At 45.9% G+C, this 13,944-nt stretch overlaps 1 protein-coding gene across 1 annotated transcript in view; it reads right to left on the bottom strand.

Annotated features, from left to right (window-relative positions):
- tusc3 (tumor suppressor candidate 3) overlaps window positions 1-9,892 on the bottom strand; it is a 92,899-nt gene extending 83,007 nt beyond the window's left edge. The window contains exon 1 of the mRNA XM_071407891.1: window positions 9,747-9,892. Coding sequence (XP_071263992.1) covers window positions 9,747-9,851 — 105 coding nt within the window. The 5' untranslated portion in view covers window positions 9,852-9,892. The remainder of the gene's footprint in view (window positions 1-9,746) is intronic.
- Window positions 9,893-13,944: the final 4,052 nt, after the last annotated feature.

Here is a 13,944-nt window from a genome sequence, read left to right as displayed (position 1 = left end):
CCATTACTGGCCGCCGCTGCAATAAAAGTCCCCCTCTGTAGCCGCCGACCATCCTTTTATTATGCCACGTTTATAACAAAATCAAACCGTTGAGCTCAATAAACACGGTGGCTGCGGTGGCCAGGCTCGGGGTAACTGGCGCTGAAGGGTGGATCTGCTGCTGAGGTGGCAGGTCGATGGACGCAATGGACGGAGGAGCTTCTTTGGCGGCAAACGCAACATCGCAAGAGAGACTGAGTTAAATAGAGGGCTTGAGAGAAAGCGAGAGGAAGGAGGGAGAGTTTTCCCACTGATGCCCATGTTTGTTTCTCCTATAGATATTTTACCGGACGGGGTCCAAAGCTCCCCAAACCAAAATCTATTCTAGAGCCTCTTCAACATTCCTGCCTATAGCTCAATGGAACATACACTTCCACTGCTAATTCATGAGAATAGGGAATAAAGCACATTGCACATGTTAAGTGGCTCATAAGCCACAAATTAGACTTTATTCCATGTATTATTACCATTTACTTAGCAAATGCTTAATCATGTATGTAACCAATTAGAGAACGGTAGGTTGAGAATAGTTAACCTTTTAATATGAGGTTTCTATGCTAGAACGACCTCAAAACTGTTTTTACCGGGGGCGGGACAACACCCGTATTGCGATACTCGTTAGTATCACGGCAAGGAAACAAAACGTGACGCGGATTTCACTTCTTTGGGAAAACAACCTCAACGTTGCAAACGAACAAGCTATAACACAATATTTTACATACATTCTTTGTTTTTAAAATTTTGCCATTGAAAAAATATTGCGATATCATCACAGCCCTAGTTTCTACATCAAGGTTTGTAGATTGGAACTTAAAGATGCAATCTGCAGAAATCCTCCACCATTTCCTGGTTGCTAAAATTCTAATAGTTCGCCTAATTTCTGTTTGTGACACAAAACAAGCAATGAATAGTGTAGAGAATCATTGTACCATCTAAACCGCTGTGAAAAATATTTCCAATAACTAAAAATAGTGTATTTTCAGCTGTTTGAAGCTGGTGAACAAAACCGAAAGTAAAAGACACAAAAACTAAACTTAAGAACTGGAAGCATATAAATAGCACACATAGAACAGATCTACAGAGTCTTAGACTTGCTTTCAATGCGAATGACATATCTATAACTAACATATCTATAACTAACATATCTATAACTAACATTTCTATGTCAATTTGGTCGGTTCGACCAAAAAGTTACATATTGCAGCTTTAAAAGACACAAAGTCACAACAAGTAACAAGCATCACCTCTCACAGCACACACATTCTGCAGTCGTGACAAAATGAACGTTTGACCGGGTGTAGTAAAGCATTGTTATCGAAGGCTCCACAACTCGATAGGAGAAAAAAATATGTAAAGTGATAAAGATGCAGAGAGAGAGACAGCCTTGTGTTGGACCCAAACAAGTTCCCCTCCGCCCCAAATCTAAGGAGGGAAGAGAAGTTGCAGTTGGCTGCAGGTTTATCGTGGCCAATTACAGAATGTGACTTAGTGGCTGTGATTTGGTCATCGCCTCAGAGTATTAAATACTAAGCAACTCAATTTATGATTTGGAGGCTATAGTCTATTGTTTCACGGCCAAGTCCATCTTTACATTTCAAAAGAGGAAGAGGAGACTAAAGGCCTTTAGCTGTTGAATAGAGGCGACTTGACAAATGAGTTAGGTAACGGGTGTGTTGGGGGCAATTAGCGAACGCAAGGCCAGAAGACTAGAAGTGTCATTTAACAGTTGTCTGGAGGCGATATAATGCCGTCTCTAACAGACACTAATCAACTGAAGTTGAGTATTCAATCGAGTGGAGATACAGACAAAAACATAAGACCCTACCAAAGAATATAAACACTCACTTATTTACAACGTGGGTTCTTTTAATCACGTTAAAATTATTTAGACTTAGCTTCGGCCCTCCTGAGTCCTGATGGGAACTGAAATGTCAACGCCATTTAACCAAAAAAGCTAAAGTAATAAAAAAGTTTTAAAACGATGCAAGTGCCGTTCATCTATTATTTTGTGACTCGGGCAAAAATGTCACCGCTTACTTTTAGAAGATTCATCGTAATGTTACCCGCATTTTCCCATTCATTGGGAGTCGCTCGGTGCACCAAAGTGGCATTTAGCATTTAGCATTCGCCTGAACCTTTTATGCAAACTCTAATTTATCATGTTTGATTTGCATATGCCTTTGTGTGGCGCATAAAACTGCCTGTCACTCTTAGGACATGGCAGGCTGGCAGACAGGCACCTCTGGGGGAGGCAGGTGATTATTAAAGCAATCAGTCCAGGGAGGGGGACTCGCCTTGCCTTCCTCCCCCTACACACCCGTCTCTCTCCCTGGCTCTGTGCCAGAGACACGTCTTTGGGATGTCGGCACTATGGCGCTGACAGCTCTGGCTCCAAAGACAGTCGACCGGCCGGTCGGTAACGGTAACAGGGCTTGGTCTTAAGATGACCACTGTTGCTGTAGCATAGGCTAGCTAAACTACAGCGGGAGTTCTCCCTAACCTCTGCCTTCTCAAGTGCCTCCAATAAGGGCCGCCTTGAGAACCTCTCTGGCTCCGGCGTAAACGGAGCAGGCAGAGAGGGAGAGAGAGCATTAGAGATGAATAAAGGATCATTGGAAATATCTGTGACAGTCAGGACGAAGGAGACACAGGGCACTGGGTTCACCCCCCGTCCCCGTCGCTCTTCTCTGCCCTGGGTTGTGAAATGGAGAAATGCTCCCCCTAATGAAGGAATGGAGGAAGGAAGGAGAGTTTGTATACACTTTAATGTGTCTCTCGCCCCATTGGAGGCTCGCAGAGACTTGTCCCGGCGTGTCTGGTGCCGGGCTGATAAGACGTCACGCCTTATCCTGCTCGACAGACCGTCTTCGTCAGGGGGGGGAACGGCACCCACGTCTTTTCCTCCCGTCGGGACCGGGATCATCTTTTCCCCGGCGGGAGTGATGACGTCCTGTCGTTGACAACGCGCAGATAAAAAGCGATCGAAGATGTCACGTGGCGGTCGGAGTCGTTGGGGGGGCTTCGGCGTGGATGGAGGGGTGAGAGGAGGGAGGGACAGAGGGAAAGGGCAGATCAGTGGAGGGGTGGACAGGTGATGAAGGGAGGGATATAGATGGAGGTATGGCAGGGGGCTTTAAGCTCTTCATAATCTTCGGCAGAAGCAACATGTGATAAACATGGAATCAAAAGGGTGTGTACTACTAGATTCATACGGGTAATGCAATGACATCCCCAGTTCAATCCCGCAGGCCCTCAGTTTAAATAACAAGGGCTGGTTCCCTCACCAGGTCTAGAAAGCGTTCTCAATTAAAAATATTTTTAGTCCAGGAACAGGCTTAATCTGGTTCCAGCAAACAGGCCTTGAAGTAGATTCTGCTGAATGATATTAATGGTAATATAGGGAAGTGGCCAAATCATTGTCGCATGATCAAAAGGTAGCCACATATGCCAGGGTGCCTACTCAAACCTCAAACCCAACCTGAAATCAAAAATACACTTTAATCACTTCACGGCTTCTTCCACTCATCTCCGGGACTTGGAGGACTGTTCTTCTCTGATTAACGGACCAGAGAACGCATTTTCGCAAGAATGTCAAGTCACACACCACCGAGAGAGAGGGGCCCGGCCCCTCCCTTCGATTCAGAGTTACTGCCAGGGAAATGAGTTGGAAAATGTCAAAAAAAAAAGGTGGGAACGGAAATGTCTGTGGTTCAAAGCATCCATCACCAGAACGGCTGGCTGACAATGTACTGTTATCAATTATTCATAACCCTGGTAGGTAATGAAATCACAACAACCCCCCCTCCCCTCCTCTGACAACCAATTACAGATGGTTCGCCTTTCGAGGACCAAAATAACGGCACTGTTGTGGCTTAGTTGTGGAGGGTGTATGTCTGTGTGCCCTTCCTCCTCCCTGTTCAGAATCATTCTCCTCTTAACACTGGTGCCGCTGCAATGGGACACGCTCTGTAATGTTGATATATCACGTAACTTCCCTCTATAGCCCGGGGCACCAGGCCTTGCTGACATGGACAATCCTTTTCGCAATGCTTCCAGGGCACAATACAAATCATCCCTCATCTCTGTCTAGGGCCTAAACATGGCTGCCGAGACACCTTAGCATTAGCTATGCTAATAATAACAGCACCACTGGGATGCTGATGTTTCAGAGTCCAGTCAGAGCATAGAGGTTTCCATTAGGCCATCATAACTAATTTATTACGCTGAGCGAGAGAGCGAGAGAGAACGAGACAGGCAGAGACCGAGGAGAGAGAAAGAGAGAGAGAGCGAGAGAGAGAGAAAGAGAGAGAGAGCGAGAGATAAAGAGAGGGCGAGTAGAAAAGAAAGATGATAAATAACCTTACCAAACCTAACGCTGCATTCACAGAATTACAACAGCTCAAAACCAACTCGATGGGTCACCGCGGACGTGCTCACCCATCAACTCCACACGCCAGCCCCCGTGTGGCGCCCCCGCACAACGTCATCATTTTTGAGCGGGCATACGAGTTTGCGGAGCCCGGAGATGAATACGCAGAGAGTCGTGGTGCACTTATAACTCCAATCGTGCTGAGTCCTTCGTCTCATTATGAGAATGTATACAGATGTAGGATCTTCATTTGGGCCCGTTTGCTACAGCAGGGAAAATATCCTTCAGCAACAGGAAATGTGAATTATTATGTGGATTATAATACATGGAATAGGTTGTAGGGGTTGATACATTTTAAGTTAATGCAAATCATGTGTGAAATGTTAAAGTGGAAATGACAAACTTTAGAAGCCTTTTTAAACCTTGACTACACTACAAGTTTGCAAATCCTGCTATGCAGGAAAATTCTCATCAACAAAAGTACGATCAAATTAAGATCCTACTTTTGTATATGTGGGGCTACACTCTGTATGCTACCTCAGCCCAATGAGACTAACATGCTGAGAGGGAGGGAGAGAGGGAGGGAGGGAGAAAGTGAGAGAGAAAGAGATGAGAGAGATGAGAGCAAGCAAGATAAGAGCGAGAGTGAGAGATGAGAGAAAACAGAGGAGAGAGAGAGAGAGAGAGAGAGAGAGAGAGAGAGAGATGGGAGAACGTGGGAGACCAGACCAGCGTGAAACCCAATCTCTGTCCATGCGCGTCCAACCACATGCATCACACAGCGCTGGCGGTTTCTGCTTTTAGCATTTAACTAACTCCATCAAAACCCAGTAGGCGCACCACTCAAAGGAAGCATGGACTCAGCATGGACTAGGCTTCAACCAATACGGCTCTTAGAGGAGAAAAGGGTCTCCCTCACTCCCTCGCTGTGTCCCAAATGGCACCCTATTCCCTACATAGTGCACTGCTTTTGACCACATCCCTATAGGTAACAGGGTGTCATTTGGGACACACATAGGTAACAGGGTGCCATTTGGGACACACGTCCCTCCCTCCCCGACTGTTCAGTGGGTAATGTCTATCTGCTAATAGGAGAAAACACAGTTAGTGCGTAGGTGTGTTGGACTCAAGTTGACTCATTGTTCTAGCTCTTCCACAGCAATAATCTTAACCTCCTTCAGACTCTTTCCAGTGTCAGACCAAGGCTGAGTCCCTGGGGAGAAGGACTGCAGTCGAACGTATTGTTCTGACTAGCGGGACAGCATGGCTCTCGAATCACAATCATGTTCTGGAGCGATGAGAAAGGCCTATATTCCCCTATGCATTACGTAATGCATAGGTCTAAGTCTACATACAGGATGTATAGGGAGAACATGTTTGTTCTCAAGCCCTTGATAAGGCTATGTGGATCAGTATTGCTCCGGGGCTGGGACTAAGGTTGAAAAGCTACCGGTAATTTACCAAAGTTACCAGAATCCTCAGTAGTGTTGGTACTTAGAAGGTAATGTATGGTAACTTTGGTCAGTTACACTGGAATCATTTTTTTTTTGTCCATGAGTTTCTAGTGGATAGACCATATGGTTCAAGAGACAATAGCTTAGGCTAATTAATGAAAAAAGCAATTAATCAACAATGGCATTATTTAAAATGAACTCTGCATCTCTTCCAAGCATTGACTTTTTTCACAACTGTCACCAGTTTGGCGCCAAAACAGAGACATGCAGAAACCCTCATATTAAACACCAACGGTATTCAATTGACGGTATTTATGTAGAATAATGTTTTACAGCTTTGTCATTCTATTTCTTTAATTTTTAATCATCTAATTTGATTATGTTATATATTTTACATGGATCAGGCCACTCAGAGGGCCAGAGATAATCTGAAGTACCAAAAAAGGCCAATAGATGTCATCTGTTAAAATTACCCCCAAAATTGAAAATCCCTAAAATTCTGTCAGTTTACTGATGAACATCAAAAATTTCCCATAACATACCCTCCCTTTACAACCTGAGCTGGGAGGAAAAGGTGGAGCCTGGTGCAGCCCTATTGGATTGAAAAGCACCGCTATAGGGCCTATAAAGTTACTCTGGGAAAACAAAAACAAGTGATGGCACAAAAACAGTGACGCTGTGCTTTATCCCAATCCCCAGCTGGTCCCGGGGAGCCAGAACTGCTTACAGTGTCCTTTCAGTCCCCATTTCCATTAGGCAGACATAAAATGGGGGGGGGGAGTATCATATTTAGTTTCTGTGATGAACGGTGTACCATCAAACTGACATAAATATATACCTCACTGTGACTATTTCCGCTCCTTTGGTCCATTCCAATACTCTCCGCCCCCCCCCCCCCCTTCTATCCAAAACACTCCAGGGAGAAGTGAAACCTGGGCTTTCAACAAATATATTAAAGACTTTTGAGACAGTGCCTCAGAAATACTGCGGCCCTCAGCGCTCTGGGGTCTCGCGCCAACACTCGCAGGGGCGATTTGGAGAGCGGGCCGTGATGCCGCCGGGGCGAGCTAGCAGAATGCAAAGTTGCTGCTTCGCCGCTTTACCCCATTTGGGCTCAATAAGATCTTCCGCCCCCACAGTTTCCGCCTGAGGGAGGTCACAGAAAGATCATATTTTCTCACAGCCAGACAAGGCGCTATTTCTCTCCACTAGTCCCCAACGTGCAGCTAGCGAACTCGCAGGGCCGCCTGTCCGCCTGCCTGCCACCCTGCATTAACACAGCAGAGAGAAATGAAGGGAGACTAGCTAGGAAAGAAGGAAGGGGAGGTATGTACAGCTGTTGTAGAAACAAGAGGGTAGTAGTGGAGTTTTGTACATATACATGTGTCTCAATGGGAAGTACATATTGAGAGACACAGACTCTGCCACTATGGCTTGTAAATTGAAAATATTTTAGCATAGGCCTATGTTATCACAAATTGCCTGGTGCCAGATCCATTTGTGCCCTTGCCAATCCATTACTGTTGTTGTCAAACCAAGCAATGAGTGACAATGAGTTGGCATGATAGCACAAACAGGCAGACTGGAATTCAGGCTAGCAAACAGACAGTTGTGAGTTCAAATGAATTACAGTCGGACACATGTAGCTTGAATTCTAATTAACATTCATTATTAATAGGTAGTGCTAAGCGATTAACCAACATAGTTTTTTTTCTGGTTATTAAACAACTAATTGACCTACATCGGTTCAATTACTTGAATTCCATTTAGTCATTTTTGGGGGAGAGTCCAACCCGCTGTTTCTCTAGTGAGAGAAATCAAGTCAAGAACTGTGGGACGCTAGGCTGAAGGGAGTTGTAGTTTCATTACACAAATATTCAACCTAGTTCAGTGCAGAAACGTGGTAAATAACTACAATGACCATAATCCATTGCGCCTTTTTTTTCACGGCTCGGACAGAGACGGACCAGAGAGGAAGAGACGAAGTGAGTCTCACCAAAATGTGTGCAAAATAAGACTAATGCGTTTCTATGGGCTTATTTTGGACCTAAGCTTGTCGCCTGCTTTCCCACCTTTAATACAAAGACACCCATTGCTAGGGTGGAGACGTGAGCATCTCGTCATTATATACAGATCCCTGGAAAGATACACTTTTACGCCTGCTACGTTAGGTTAGATGTACACAGACCGCATGAGATAGTAATGTACACGATGACTAGAGGGACAGAGACAGTTCGAGAAAGTATGCCTCATCTACTTTGAAGAACTAGTAAAATGATGGTCAGACAGCTCTGCAGCATACTTAGGCAGGCTAGCCGAGCTAAATAGAATGACTAAAGACAGTACAGTATGGGGAGTAGATAACATTAGATGGTCTGGATGGCTGACTGTTACTGCCTGAGCAGAGATGATGACTTTAAGGAATGAAAAATAGTCAAATAAAACAAAAGTCATATAAACAATTGAAATATTTAATTATTTCATAGTAATTTCCTATTGATTTCTAATGTGGACCTGACAGAGACAATGGAATATTTTCAATGTTTTAGCAATTGAATGTTCAAAATTTTTGGCTTTGGGATTTCTATTAAAAAAGCTCTAAAATCATTGTAATGTCATTATTTACCAATGCATTTAATGTTAAAAAAATGTAATGAAACCGAAAACCGTAAATATTTTTTAATAATGGGGGGGGGGGGGTTGGATTTAGTAGCTTAATTAGGGATCTACTTTTTCTGATACACACAAAGCAACATTGGTCTTTGTTACATTTAATTGGGTATTCTAGTTTCTGGATATTTGTGAATGAAATCCTGCAGGTTACACAGACAATAATTAAATAGGCCTAATGTGTCAACAGTATTCTATATATGGTTAACTGCATAAGTAATGGTTTGAAAATGCCTAATTCACATCAACCTGGGGTGTAATCATTAATATTGGACCAATTCAGGGGTACGTGCTCTGTCCTCTCCTGTACTCCCTGTTCACTCATGACTGCACGGCCAGGCCTGATTACCAACGACTACGGATTATTTTGTTTTTAAAGCGGTACCGGAGCGCCAAGTCTAGGTCCAAGAAGCTTCTAAACAGCTTCTATCCCCAAGCCATAAGACTCCTGAACATTAAATCAAATGACTCCCCTGACTATTTGCATTGCCCCCCCCTCTCTCACGCTGCTGCTACTCTGTTATTATCTATGCACACATCACTTTAATAACTTTACCCACATGTATATATTACCTCGACTAACCGGTGCCCCTGCACATTGACTCTGTACCGGTACCTCCTGTATATAGCCTCGATATTTTTATTTGTTACTTTTATTTCTTTTTTTTTGTTGGTATTGTTCTTAAAACTGCATTGTTTGTTAAGGGCTTGTAAGTATGCATTTCACTGTAAGGTCTAAGCCTGTTGTATTCGGGGCACGTGACAAATACAATTTGATTTGAATTCACCTAGGTCCCTCCGCGTTTCGTTATGTTTGCTTCCGTTTATGAAACAGAATCGGCGCAATGAATACAGCCCTGCCGTGTTATGATGACGTATCCTAGGTATTCCAACTAGAGTTGATCAACATAGCCTATCAGAATATAATCTGTGGCTAACAAAAAATGTATACATTCTGTTAAAACAATCAACTGTATCGAATGTGCCTGTATAATTCCGTATATATCCATTATTGTGAAAAGTTGGAGAACGCGCTGCGATAAATGAAAACATTTTGCGTCATTTGGGACAACGGCCTCGGTCTGTATCTAGGCTCGAGCATCATTCTGGAGACCGCAAAGGTAGCCTATCGCTCTGCTGCACCTTGGTCCAAAATACGCCGAATATTCATACTGTTATGCTTTTGAAACGTGTTTATATAGAAACGCCGTTACCTCTTTCTTCTTCTGGCCTCCCCCAGAATGCAGGCATAGCAGCAGGATCAGCAACAGAGATGCAACCGGCAGGTTGAAAGGGAATCCCGAGGATACAAACGCCATGTTGGAAGATGCTCTTGCTGCACTACACGTCTCTCTCGAATGTGATTGGCTACTGAAAGGGCCAATCAGGAAGTTTCTGAGAAAGCGTCTTATGGATGTTGCAGTCCATAAATAGAGCTCGCCCGCTTGTAGTCCTAAAACCTGAAAAATCCTTTGAGGGAAGAATAGGGTTTTGGGATAAATGCCGAAAAAAAGGTCTGTGTGTTTAACACAGGCTTAGGAGATATTATACGTTTTGTTCTATGAGATAATATCAGTCAGTTAACATGACCTTTATGAATTATGAAGCCTTTTATGTGCTATATGTGTTTTAACTGATGACATAAATTATTCAAATTTCACAAAAAGTGATGTTAGCTGAGGGAGATTATCTCATAGAATAAAATATATAGGATCTAAGCCTGTGTTTGTCACATGCGCTGAATACAACAAGGAAATACTTACTTATAAGCCCTTACAAGAGCTTACAGTCGGATGTCGAGCAGTTGCCATACCAGGTGTTGATGCAACCGGTCATGATGCTCTCGATGGTGCAGCTCTCGAACTTTTTGAGAATCTGGGGACCCTCGCCAAATCTTATCAGTCTCCTGAGGGGAAAGGTGTTGTCGTGCCCTCTTCACGACTGTCTTGGTGTGTTTGGACCATGATAGTTTGCTGGTGATGTGGACACCAAGGAATTTGAAACTCTCGACTCGCTCCACTACAGCCCCGTCAATGTGAATGGGGTTGTGTTCGGCCCACCTTTTCCTGTAGTCCATGATCGCCTCCGTATTTTCGGCATTTATCCAAAAACCCTACAAAAATCTTCCCATAAGCTTTGTCCAACGAACCATGACGGAGTTAGTTCCTACAAAAAGACAACATTACTGTTGCTCTCTATAAAGTTCATACATTGATGGAATATATGTAATGTGTATTTCTAGCAAACCCTGGCTGATTAAATTATCTAGGGCTAACAATAAGAAAATAAATTCAACAGAGATGGGCATACAAGGATGCCAGGTGCAACGATGAAAGTCCACTCTATCTATAACGTAGGTTAATAGCTAATTTAATTTATTTAAATTATAAATCCCTATTAACTGTTCATTTTTCATTTAGCCTGATTATTTAAATGACCAATAATAATAATAATAATTGTCTGTGCATAGCCTAATGCAAACAAACCAAGGAGGCAATGTTAAGCTATTGTGAATTATTTCCCCCGTTGTTTTACTATTCCAATTCATTTCAGCAACATTGACTTTACACAGACTTACAGACGTTACTAACTTCAAATCAAATTGTATTTGTCACTTGCGCGGAATACAACAAGTGTAGACTTTACCGTGAAATGCTTCCTGACAAGCCTTTAACCAACAGTGCAGTTCAAGAAGAATAAAATATTTACCAAGTAGACTAAAATAAAAAGTAATAATAAAAAGTAACACAATAAGAATAACAATAACGAGGCTATATACAGGGGGCACCAGTACAGAGTCAGTGTGCGGGGGTACAGGCTAGTTGTAACAGTCCTGACCTGTTTTATGTTGTTTTTATGTGTTTTTGGTCAGGGCATGTGTTTTGGGTGGGCAGTCTATGTTATTCGTTTCTATGTTGGTTTTGGTTTGCCTGGTATGGCTCTTGATTAGAGGCAGGTGGTTTGCGTTTTCCTCTAATCAAGAGTCATATTTAGGTAGGGCATTCTCACTGTTTGTTTGTGGGTGATTGTCTCCTGTGATGTCTTCGTTGTGTTCGATGTTATTCACTATCGGGGCTGTTTGGCTGTTCGTACGTTTCGATGTAACGTTCCTGTTCGTGAGTTTACGTTTGTCATGTGAGTTTATGTTCAGGTTCCGTTCTACGTCGTTTTGTTATTTTGTAAGTTTTGTAAAGTGTTTGTTTTCGTGTCATCAGTTTTCGTATTAAAAATAAAGATGGCATATTTCCCTGACTCCGCATTTTGGTCCGAAGATCCTTCTCTCCTCACCTCATCTGAGGATGAGGAGAACGACAGCCCTTACAGAATCACCCACCAACAAAATGTGACCAAGCGGTATGGGAATGCTCGACGGAGCAACAAGGATTTCTGGACTTGGGAGGAGATCCTGTCTGGTAGAGGACCCTGGGCGCAAACTGGAGAATATCGCTGCTCTCGTGAGAAGAGTGAGGCAGCCACAGCCCAGGAGCGGTGGTTTAAGGAGGCAGCTAGGAGACGTGGATGGAAGCCGGAGATTCAAGCTCGAAACCGGAATTATGAGGGGACACGTCTTGCACGGAAGCCCGAAAAGCCCGTGAGTAACTCCCAAAAATTTCTTGGGGGGGGGCTAAAGGGTAGTGGGCCAAGGGCAGGTAGGAGACCTGCGCCCACTTCCCAGGCTAACCGTGGAGAGCGGGAGTACGGGCAGACACCGTGTTACGCAGTAGAGCGCACGGTGTCTCCTGTACGTGTGCATAGCCCAGTGCGGGTTATTCCACCTCCTCGCACTGGTAGGGCTAGATTGGGCATTGAGCCAGGTGTCATGAGGCCGGCTCAACGCGTCTGGTCTCCAGTGCGTCTCCTCGGGCCGGCATACATGGCACCTGCCTTACGCATGGTTTCCCCGGTTCGCCTACATAGCCCGGTGCGGGTTATTCCACCTCCCCGCACTGGTCGGGCAACCGGGAGTATTCAACCAGGTAAGGTTGGGCAAGCTCAATGCTCAAGAGAGCCAGTACGCCTGCACGGTCCGGTATTTCCGGCGCCACCTCCCCGCCCCAGCCTAGTACCTACAGTGCCTACATTACGCACTAGGCTACCAGTGCATTTCCAGAGCCCTGTTCCTCCTCCACGCACTCTCCCTATAGTGCGTGTATCCAGTTCGGTGCCTCCAGTTCCAGCCCCACGCACTAAGCCACCTGTGCGTCTCCTAAGTCCTGTACACACTGTCACTTCTCCCCGTACTAGTCCTGAGGTGCGTGCCCTCAGCCCGGTGCCACCAGTGCCGGTACCACGCACCAGGTATAGAGTACGCTTTGAGAGTCCAGTGTGCCCTGTCCCTGCTCCACGCACTAGTAGGAAGGTGCTTATCATTAGCCCGGTGCCTCCAGTTCCGGCACCACGCACCAGGTCTACAGTGCGCCGTATCCGGCCAGAGCCATCCGTCAGACAGGAGCCGCTAGAGCCGTCAGCCAGACAGGAGCCGCTAGAGCCGCCCGCCAGACAGGATCTGCCAGAGCCGCCCGCCAGACAGGATCTGCCAGAGCCGCCAACCAGACAGGATCTGCCAGAGCCGCCAACCAGACAGGATCTGCCAGAGCCGCCAACCAGACAGGATCTGCCAGAGCCGCCAACCAGACAGGATCTGCCAGAGCCGCCAATCAGACAGGATCTGCCAGAGCCGCCAGCGAGCCATGAGCAGCCAGAGCCGTCAGTGAGCCATGAGCAGCCAGAGCCGTCAGTGAGCCATGAGCAGCCAGAGCCGTCAGTGAGCCATGAGCAGCCAGAGCCGTCAGTGAGCCATGAGCAGCCAGAGCCGTCAGAGCGCCATGAGCGTCGAGAGCCGTCAGCCTGCCATGAGCGTCGAGAGCCGTCAGCCTGCCATGAGCGTCGAGAGCCGTCAGCCTGCCATGAGCGTCGAGAGCCGTCAGCCTGCCATGAGCGTAGAGAGCCGTCAGTCTGCCATGAGCGTCGAGAGCCGTCAGCCTGCATGGACCTGCCAGAGCCGTCCAAACAGGACCTGCCAGAGTCCTTCAGCCGGGATCTGCCCCTTGTCCCGGTGTTGCCCCTTGTCCCGGTGTTGCCCCTTGTCCCGGTGTTGCCCCTTGTCCCGGTGCTGCCCCTTGTCCCGGTGCTGCCCCTTGTCCCGGTGCTGCCCCTTGTCCCGGTGCTGCCCCTTATTCCGGTGCTGGTCCTTATCCTGGTGCTGCCCCTTGTTCTGGTGCTGCCCCTTGTCCCGGTGCTACCCCTTGTCCCGGTGCTGCCCCTTGTCCCGGTGCTAGCTGTTTATTTAGGGGAAGGTAGTGTTAAGGTGGTCATTAGAAGGGGTAGACAGAAGAGGGGAGTGACTATGGTGGTATGGGGACAGCGTCCTGAGCCGGAACCACCACCGTGGTCAACTGCCCACCCGGACCC

This window comes from Salvelinus alpinus, chromosome 6 (assembly GCF_045679555.1).
Source record: "Salvelinus alpinus chromosome 6, SLU_Salpinus.1, whole genome shotgun sequence".
NCBI lineage: Eukaryota > Metazoa > Chordata > Actinopteri > Salmoniformes > Salmonidae > Salvelinus > Salvelinus alpinus.
The sequence above is the reverse complement of the archived record's forward strand: the minus strand, read 5'-3'. Positions and strand labels throughout refer to the sequence as shown.